The sequence below is a fragment of the Hyla sarda genome, chromosome 4 (genome assembly GCF_029499605.1).
Source record: "Hyla sarda isolate aHylSar1 chromosome 4, aHylSar1.hap1, whole genome shotgun sequence".
NCBI lineage: Eukaryota > Metazoa > Chordata > Amphibia > Anura > Hylidae > Hyla > Hyla sarda.
Window position 1 is genome coordinate 11,676,475 of NC_079192.1, and position 12,600 is coordinate 11,689,074.

A 12,600-nucleotide genomic window follows, 5' to 3' on the forward strand; every position below is an offset into this window, starting at 1 on the left:
CCAAGCTTTGATTTATTTATTCCATGGCCATTGTTACAGATAGCCGCTTTATTTGAAGTAGTGGTTAGTGGAAACTGTCAGTTACCTACAGGGTTGTTGCAATGCCGCCACTGGACCCTAAACCCACCATACTGACAATGCATACTGGCAAGAGCCCTAATTTTGTCATCACGAATCTGACAACCTGAGAGCCCACCACCACTTCCCACACTGCACTAGCATTGTATAGTGTTTTTGGTGCTCCACTAATACAGCCTGCCTGGGGCAGACTATCAGATGAATGAGGAACGGTGGTACGGAGGTATGGAGAGGCCTTCCAGCTGCCATTTTAACTCATCAGACCCCAGAAATTGGGATGAGCACTCTGAACCCACCGCCAACTGTCCTATCCATTAGATGTCCTGATTGTCATTGGTTATGACAGCTAAAGTGTTAAAGGGTACTCTGGTGCAGGACATTTTATCCCCTAGCCACAGGATAGGGGATAAGTATCTGATCGCAGGGGGTCCAATGCTGGGACCCCTGCAATCTCCTGCCCACCACCCCAGTTCTCTCCATGCACAGTGTGACCTCCGCTCTGTGCATGGATTACTTTCAACCACCGCCACATGAAGCGGGGGCCGACACGCCCCTCAATGTATCTTTATGGGAAAGTCGGGGATGTATCTGCTGATAGCAGCCATCACTGCCTTCAAAGCAAGTACAGCTCCCGGCAGTCAGGATGTACATTTATGTGCATTGTCACAAAGAGGTTAATAAACAACTGACCAGAAATGAAGCCAACAACTTTTATGTGATGCAACAGATAGCGTTTATTAGAAAACGGTCATTGAAATCTAATTTTTGTAATGTAATATTTATAATATATCATAATGTAAATGATACAATGTAATGTTATTAATGTAATAATTTCCTGGTAATACTCTACAAAGGATTCTTTCTTGGCTAGCTGAGGCGAGTATTCAGTATTCAGCCAATGTTGGTTACTAGCTCTAAACTGGGGTGGCTCAAGCCTGGGGGGGCCAATATTTATTCCATATGTCTACATGGCAGGGTAGGATAGGTGGGCACTAAATACTAAATGATAAGAAAACAGTGAAGAATAAACCGGAAGGAGATCTCTGAAGGTCTCATTTATCTAGATATACATTTCCGTTTTCTCGCCTATAGATACAAACTCTTCTGATATAATGAAAACTTGATCTAATATATTCTGTAAATTAAACAAAACCAAATTCAGCTAGTAAATGATATATAGCTGTTATAAAAGGATATGCATGTGAAGCCTTATAATACACGGCTATCATGGACAAAATCCACAAAATCTGTCTGTCAGTTGTGAAGTTCAGAAGGTCTGACTGGGTAAGCTTTGTAATCTAGCTCGATCTGGAAAAAAGCGCGTTTTGTGTAAGAATTTATTAGATGTTTATTGTCTGCTGCCCGGATATTGTACAGACCATAGGTGTCAATACCTCCAGTGTTTACACATCTCAACGGCCCCCAAGCCCGGATTCCCATGGGTCCAGTAGAGTTCCCATCGGAGAATCTTATGGTCACTTCAGCCTGCTTAGAATCATCGTAACAAAACTGTATGGATTTTACGCGTCTGTTATCTAAGGGAATTTTATGAAGCTTTGCGCCAGAACTACCTCCGTAAATTGAACCAGCGCCTGTGCTGTAGAATACCTGGAAGCTTTCAATAAAACTCCATTCCTCAGAGAGATAAAAAAAATGATCTTGTCTAACATTGATGCTGGTCACATCTCCACCTCCTGTGTTATCATCATCTGGTGAGTATAAACGACTGGATTCATCTCCTCCATCAAGTTGTGGTGAAATGGGGCCAAAGCTAGCTATAGACATGGCTGACGGTATCACTGAGGGGTTATCTTCATTCCCGGGGATGAAATTATCCAGGTAGAAGGTTGGCACTAATATTTGCAGCATTTCACCATTCCGAAAACCAAAGATCTTCCTTTTTACACCTTCACATATAGGTCTAAAATGATCTGGTACATAGGGACCAGAAGAAAAAGGATCGTAATATTTAACGCTATCTTTGCCCATTTCATCATAAATTTCTACATATTGTACCCATCTAAAACGCATGAATGTATTAAAACTAGCACCTACTTTTACATTGATTTTGGATTTTCTCCATTCAACCCATTTGGCATAAATGTCTTTTATGAAGTCTTTATATGAAGAAATCTGATCCTCCAGCTCCTTCCTCCACACCTCAGTATTGTCCTCAACGTACATCTCCTTTCCGTGTAGAAGTCTCTCCTTTAGGATCAGTAGATGCAGAGTGCTGTGAGTGACCACTAGGGGGATGAACTGCATAGAGTTTTTGGACTGTGTTAGCTTGTAGAACAATTCATTACAGGCATGGATCAGCGTTGATATCCATGAACCTTTTTCTCTTATCCGAGCGTCTACATAACTCCGCATGGTTTTCTGTATAGCCCGGATCTCATTTCTTCTCTCCTGAAGTTCAAATTCAAGGATTTTTTCATCTATCAATCCTTCTACTTGGTCTTTTATGAGGCTCCAGATATCTGGCTGAGATTCTGGCCAAAATAGGTTTAAAAGAAAACCGATAATTTTTCCAATTGGGACGCCTCCAACCGGTGGAATCGCTCCTGTGATGGTGACCAAACCTTTTTTCATTCTAGAAGTCCATGTACCTCCTGGAGATCTTCTCATTTTCCTTCCTAGGAACATACAGACATAAAAAAGTGTTCAAATGCCACAAATTCAATCACATTAGATCTCATTAAAAATATAACACTATAGTAACTTTTGAAACGAAATTTTCATAGTGGTCTCTGGCTAATGGGAAATAAAATTAACTCTACAACTTCTTTTCAATAGTCCCCTATGTTATAGAACCACAATGCAAATAATAATTAATTTCAAAAATCATTTATTAAAAACTGATAAATGTTAGATCAGTAGGGTGTGGAATAAAAGTCCTTATATTATCATAAATCACTGGATTAAAGCACGAACCATCCGAGCCCGAGACTTACGCGGGACTACGATGGTCAATCTACAGATTTTTAGTATGTAAGTTGGTCGGCACTTACGTTGAGGGTGGTTCACGTAGTGGATCAGGTCCAGAAACAGTGTAAATAAATTCCCAGCACTCACCAACTATATTCACGAATAAGGAGCTTCATTGCATATTCTTCAGATCCTACAGGACGCGTTTCGGTGGTAGCCTTCCTGTGCTGTCAGCAGAGGAAAGCTACCACCGAAACGCGTCCTGTATGATTTGAAGGATATGCAACAAAGCTTCTTCTTCCTGAATATACTTGGTGAGTGCTGGGACTTTATTTACACAATCTACGGATTTGGCAGAAGTAACATAGACTTGCATGGGACTTCCGCATAATAATTGTAAAATCTTTAATTACCATGATGAGTTAATAACAAAGTAACTGTGAATTGTATCGCTGGAGTAATCTGTCTTATCCAGAATATGAGTGTAGCGAGATCTGGCCTCGAAACCATTAAGTATGTTGTCATCGGTGCGCCTAAACGGAGTATTTGAAAAATGTGCAAAATCTTTATGTAAGCACTCGCTTCACACAAATCTTTTGTCAAATTTTTGTGAAATCTCCACCAGCTTATAGAACATTTCAGCAGGAGCGCATGAGCAGCTACGCATTCTTACACCCCCCCCCCTCCCATTATGTGTATCGGGTTACACACAGTTTCTTAGTCTTTAAAGGAGTACTCTACTGCATTTTTTCCCTCTGTGCCAGGGGTAAAAGAACAAACTTTAACTCACCTTCCAAAGTTCCCCCGGTGCACCCATATCGATGCCCCCGTTCTCCGATCCCTGTCTTCTTCCGCTTCCAAGGGGAAAGCGAGTCATATTGCGCTCAGCTAATCACTGGCCGCAACGATGTCCCGCCTTAGCTGGTGATGGGCTAAGCGCAGTGTCATGTAACAGGCCCAGGCTCGTTAGGTGACACTGTGCTCAGCCTTTTACCAACTTAGGCGGGACATCGCTACGGACATCGATAAGCTAAGCGCAGTTTGACTCACCGTCCCGCAGGAAGCAGATGAGTCAACTACGATCCTCCGAGATCGCCTGTTTCACTGCTGGTGGTTACAAGTCATACAATAAATTACAATCATACAAAGCATGACAGTACAATATACAGCTCAGGTTCCCTAATATACAGCACAGGTTCCCTAAGCTACACTAACATTCCGCTCGTCACTCGTTATAGAAAAAACAATGTCGAACAACAATACATTGCAGTCTGTGATCGGGGAGGGGTGTGGGATCTATGGGAGTAGGGAGAGGCGGATCACCGGCCAGACTACTCAGCAATCATATGGGGAGTTAGGGGAAGTAGAGGGGTGTTAGTCCTCTTCTTCATTGACGTCCGAAATGTCCAAGATAGTAATATAGTTCATAAGGTAGAAAAAAAGACCAGAATCCATCAAATTCAACCTATAACCCTAACAATTCCCTACTGAGTTGATCCAGAGGAAGGCAAAAAACCCTCATACTAGAGGTAAAAATTCCTTCCTGACTCCAAATATGGCATCAGAATAAATCCCTGGATCCACGTTCTGTCCCTATAGATTTAGAATCCATAACATTTAATGTTATTATTCTCCAAAAATGCATCCAGACCCGTTTAAAATTCTTTTACAGAGTTCCCCATGACCACCTCCTCAGACCACAGTTTCACTGCTCTTACAGTAAAGAACCCCCGTCTGTGCTGGTGTAGAAACCTTCTTTCCTCTAGACGTAGAGGATGCCCCCTTGTTATAGATACAGTCCTGGGTATAAATAGATCATGGGAGAGATCTCTGTACGTCCCCCTGATATATTTGTTAGAGATGAGCGAACTTTTGAAAAATTCGATTCGGCCGATTCACCGAATTTTTCAAAAGAATTTGGTTTGGTACGAATTTATTCACGGTGAATCTGTATTAAAAACGGCTATTTCTGGCCTACAGAGAGCCTCAATAGGGGTGTAGAACACTTTGCCTTGCTGTAACACACATAGGGAGTGTGCTGGGGTAGTGAAATAAGACTGTTATTCAGGATGACATGTAGATTAGAGGCCCCGCTATAAGAATCACTGCCACAGAGCATCTGGATGTGGCAGATTTTTTATGATGTGATAATTCCACAGGTAATATGACGGCAAAGACCATAGGGCCTCAGTCTTGAAAAGATTACATCGATTTTTTTAATTTAAATTTATATTAGATTCCCAAGTTTAATGTCCCGGTGTTTACTTTAAACTAATACTGTATGACCACAAAACCCAAACTAACAAGGAGTCACATGGCGGCATAATGACAGAGCCTAGAAGTGGCAGCAGCATGAGGAGACCATGATCTGGCAGAAAGACACAGCCTGGAATTGGTGGCAGCAAGAGGACACCATATAGTGGCTGAATGACACAGCTTGCAGCTCGTGGCAGCATGAGGAGACCATAGGGCCTCACAATCCCAAAGATTTAAAGATTAATTTTAAAATTTAAATTGAAGATTTATGGTAGCTAGTGCTACCATGAACATTTGTAGGTAATGTCCCAGGCCCAGCAGCATCAGTAAATCATATAGTGGCTGAATGGCACAGCCTGGATTTGGCGGCAGCATGAGGTGACCATATAGTGTCTGAATGGCACAGCCTGCAGTTGGCAGAAGCATGAGGAGACCAAATAGTGGCTGAATGGCACAGTCTGACTATTAATGTGGCTTCCTCAAAGGGCCTAAACAAACGGCAGGTGTCACATATATATTACACTCATATACTACAGTACATACATATCACACAGATATACAGTATATATACTATAGTACATACATATCACACACATATACAGTATATATATATTACACTCATATACTACAGTACACACATATCACACAGATATACAGTATATATACTATAGTACATACATATCACACACATATACAGTATATATACTACAGTATATACATATCACACACATATACAGTATATATACTACAGTACATACATATCACACACATATACAGTATATATAGTACAGTACATACATATCACACACATATACAGTATATATAGTACAGTACATACATATCACACACATATACAGTATATATACTACAGTACATACATATCACACACATATACAGTATATATACTACAGTACATACGTATCACACACATATACAGTATATATATTACACTCATATACTACAGTACATACATATCACACACATATACAGTATATATACTACAGTCCATACATATCACACACATATACAGTATATATATATACTACAGTACATACATATCACACACATATACAGTATATATACTACAGTACATACATATCACACACATACAGTATATATACTACAGTACATACATATCACACACATATACAGTATATATACTACAGTACATACATATCACACACATACAGTATATATACTACAGTACATACATATCACACACATATACAGTATATATACTACAGTACATACATATCACACACATATACAGTATATATACTACAGTACATACATATCACACACATATACAGTATATATACTACAGTACATACATATCACACACATATACAGTATATATACTACAGTACATACATATCACACACATACAGTATATATACTACAGTACATACATATCACACACATATACAGTATATATACTACAGTACATACATATCACACACATACAGTATATATACTACAGTACATACATATCACACACATATACAGTATATATACTACAGTACATACATATCACACACATATACAGTATATATACTACAGTACATACATATCACACACATATACAGTATATATACTACAGTACATACATATCACACACATATACAGTATATATACTACAGTCCATACATATCACACACATATACAGTATATATATATACTACAGTACATACATATCACACACATATACAGTATATATACTACAGTACATACATATCACACACATACAGTATATATACTACAGTACATACATATCACACACATATACAGTATATATACTACAGTACATACATATCACACACATACAGTATATATACTACAGTACATACATATCACACACATATACAGTATATATACTACAGTACATACATATCACACACATATACAGTATATATACTACAGTCCATACATATCACACACACATATACAGTATATATACTACAGTGCATACATATCACACACATATACAGTATATATACTACAGTACATACATATCACACACATATACAGTATATATACTACAGTACATACATATCACACACATATACAGTATATATACTACAGTACATACATATCACACACATATACAGTATATATAGTACAGTACATACATATCACACACATATACAGTATATATAGTACAGTACATACATATCACACACATATACAGTATATATACTACAGTCCATACATATCACACACATATACAGTATATATATATACTACAGTACATACATATCACACACATATACAGTATATATACTACAGTACATACATATCACACACATACAGTATATATAGTACAGTACATACATATCACACACATATACGGTATATATACTACAGTACATACATATCACACACACATACAGTATATATACTACAGTACATACATATCACACACATATACAGTATATATACTACAGTACATACATATCACACACATACAGTATATATACTACAGTACATACATATCACACACATATACAGTATATATACTACAGTACATACATATCACACACATATACAGTATATATACTACAGTACATACATATCACACACATATACATTATATATACTACAGTACATACATATCACACACATATACAGTATATATACTACAGTACATACATATCACACACATATACAGTATATATACTACAGTACATACATATCACACATATATACAGTATATATACTACAGTATATACATATCACACACATATACAGTGTATATACTACAGTACATACATATCACACATATATACAGTATATATACTACAGTACATACATATCACACACATATACAGTATATACACTACAGTACATACATATCACACACATATACAGTATATATACTACAGTACATACATATCACACACATACAGTATATATACTACAGTACATACATATCACACACATATACAGTATATATACTACAGTACATACATATCACACACATATACAGTATATATATATACTACAGTACATACATATCACACACATATACAGTATATATACTACAGTACATACATATCACACACACATATACAGTATATATACTACAGTGCATACATATCACACACATATACAGTATATACACTACAGTACATACATATCACACACATATACAGTATATATACTACAGTACATACATATCACACACATATACAGTATATATACTACAGTACATACATATCACACACATATACAGTATATATACTACAGTACATACATATCACACACATATACAGTATATATAGTACAGTACATACATATCACACACATATACAGTATATATACTACAGTCCATACATATCACACACATATACAGTATATATATATACTACAGTACATACATATCACACACATATACAGTATATATACTACAGTACATACATATCACACACATACAGTATATATACTACAGTACATACATATCACACACATATACAGTATATATACTACAGTACATACATATCACACACATACAGTATATATACTACAGTACATACATATCACACACATATACAGTATATATACTACAGTACATACATATCACACACATATACAGTATATATACTACAGTACATACATATCACACACCTATACAGTATATATACTACAGTACATACATATCACACACATATACAGTATATATACTACAGTACATACATATCACACATATATACAGTATATATACTACAGTATATACATATCACACACATATACAGTGTATATACTACAGTACATACATATCACACATATATACAGTATATATACTACAGTACATACATATCACACACATATACAGTATATATAGTACAGTACATACATATCACACACATATACAGTATATATACTACAGTACATACATATCACACACATATACAGTATATATACTACAGTACATACATATCACACACATATACAGTATATATACTACAGTACATACATAGCACACACATATACAGTATATATACTACAGTACATACATATCACACACATATACAGTATATATACTACAGTTCATACATATCACACATATACAGTATATATACTACAGTACATACATATCACACACATATACAGTATATATACTACAGTCCATACATATCACACACATATACAGTATATATACTACAGTACATACATATCACACACATATACAGTATATATACTACAGTACATACATATCACACACATATACAGTATATATACTACAGTACATACATATCACACACATATACAGTATATATACTACAGTACATACATATCACACACATATACAGTATATATAGTACAGTACATACATATCACACACATATACAGTATATATAGTACAGTACATACACATCACACATATACAGTATATATACTACAGTACATACATATCACACACATATACAGTATATATACTACAGTACATACATATCACACACATATACAGTATATATACTACAGTACATACGTATCACACACATATACAGTATATATACTACAGTACATACGTATCACACACATATACAGTATATATACTACAGTACATACATATCACACACATATACAGTATATATACTACAGTACATACATATCACACACATATACAGTATATATAGTACAGTACATACATATCACACACATATACAGTATATATACTACAGTACATACATATCACACACATATACAGTATATATACTACAGTACATACATATCACACACACATATACAGTATATATACTACAGTGCATACATATCACACACATATACAGTATATATACTACAGTACATACACATCACACACATATACAGTATATATACTACAGTACATACATATCACACACATATACAGTATATATACTACAGTACATACGTATCACACACATATACAGTATATATAGTACAGTACATACATATCACACACATATACAGTATATATACTACAGTACATACGTATCACACACATATACAGTATATATACTACAGTACATACATATAACACACATATACAGTATATATAGTACAGTACATACATATCACACACATATACAGTATATATACTACAGTACATACGTATCACACACATATACAGTATATATACTACAGTACATACGTATCACACACATATACAGTATATATACTACAGTACATACATATCACACACATATACAGTATATATACTACAGTACATACATATCACACACATATACAGTATATATACTACAGTACATACGTATCACACACATATACAGTATATATACTACAGTACATACATATCACACACATATACAGTATATATACTACAGTACATACATATCACACACATATACAGTATATATACTACAGTACATACGTATCACACACATATACAGTATATATACTACAGTACATACGTATCACACACATATACAGTATATATACTACAGTACATACGTATCACACACATATACAGTATATATACTACAGTACATACATATCACACACATATACAGTATATATACTACAGTACATACATATCACACACATATACAGTATATATACTACAGTACATACATATCACACACATATACAGTATATATACTACAGTACATACATATCACACACATATACAGTATATATACTACAGTACATACATATCACACACATATACAGTATATATACTACAGTACATACATATCACACACATATACAGTATATATACTACAGTACATACATATCACACACATATACAGTATATATACTACAGTACATACATATCACACACATATACAGTATATATACTACAGTACATACATATCACACACATATACAGTATATATAGTACAGTACATACATATCACACACATATACAGTATATATATTACAGTACATACATATCACACACATATACAGTATATATACTACAGTACATACATATCACACACATATACAGTATATATACTACAGTTCATACATATCACACATATACAGTATATATACTACAGTACATACATATCACACACATATACAGTATATATACTACAGTACATACATATCACACACATATACAGTATATATACTACAGTACATACATATCACACACATATACAGTATATATACTACAGTACATACATATCACACACATATACAGTATATATACTACAGTACATACATATCACACACATATACAGTATATATACTACAGTACATACATATCACACACATATACAGTATATATACTACAGTACATACATATCACACACATATACAGTATATATACTACAGTACATACATATCACACACATATACAGTATATATACTACAGTACATACATATCACACACATATACAGTATATATACTACAGTACATACATATCACACACATATACAGTATATATACTACAGTACATACATATCACACACATATACAGTATATATAGTACAGTACATACATATCACACATATACAGTATATATACTACAGTACATACATATCACACACATATACAGTATATATACTACAGTACATACATATCACACACATATACAGTATATATACTACAGTACATACATATCACACACATATACAGTATATATACTACAGTACATACGTATCACACACATATACAGTATATATACTACAGTACATACGTATCACACACATATACAGTATATATACTACAGTACATACATATCACACACATATACAGTATATATACTACAGTACATACATATCACACACATATACAGTATATATAGTACAGTACATACATATCACACACATATACAGTATATATACTACAGTACATACATATCACACACATATACAGTATATATACTACAGTACATACATATCACACACACATATACAGTATATATACTACAGTACATACATATCACACACATATACAGTATATATACTACAGTACATACATATCACACACATATACAGTATATATACTACAGTACATACATATCACACACATATACAGTATATATACTACAGTACATACATATCACACACATATACAGTATATATACTACAGTACATACGTATCACACACATATACAGTATATATAGTACAGTACATACATATCACACACATATACAGTATATATACAACAGTACATACGTATCACACACATATACAGTATATATACTACAGTACATACATATAACACACATATACAGTATATATAGTACAGTACATACATATCACACACATATACAGTATATATACTACAGTACATACGTATCACACACATATACAGTATATATACTACAGTACATACGTATCACACACATATACAGTATATATACTACAGTACATACGTATCACAA

At 34.4% G+C, this 12,600-nt stretch overlaps 1 protein-coding gene across 2 annotated transcripts in view; it reads right to left on the minus strand.

Annotated features, from left to right (window-relative positions):
- Positions 1 to 801: 801 nt before the first annotated feature.
- Positions 802 to 12,600, minus strand: part of LOC130367547 (uncharacterized) — a 67,828-nt gene continuing 56,029 nt past the window's right edge. For both annotated transcript variants that reach the window (XM_056570021.1, XM_056570022.1), the window contains one exon: positions 802 to 2,714. In XM_056570021.1, the coding sequence (XP_056425996.1) occupies positions 1,333 to 2,714 (1,382 nt within the window). In that variant the 3' untranslated portion in view covers positions 802 to 1,332. The remainder of the gene's footprint in view (positions 2,715 to 12,600) is intronic.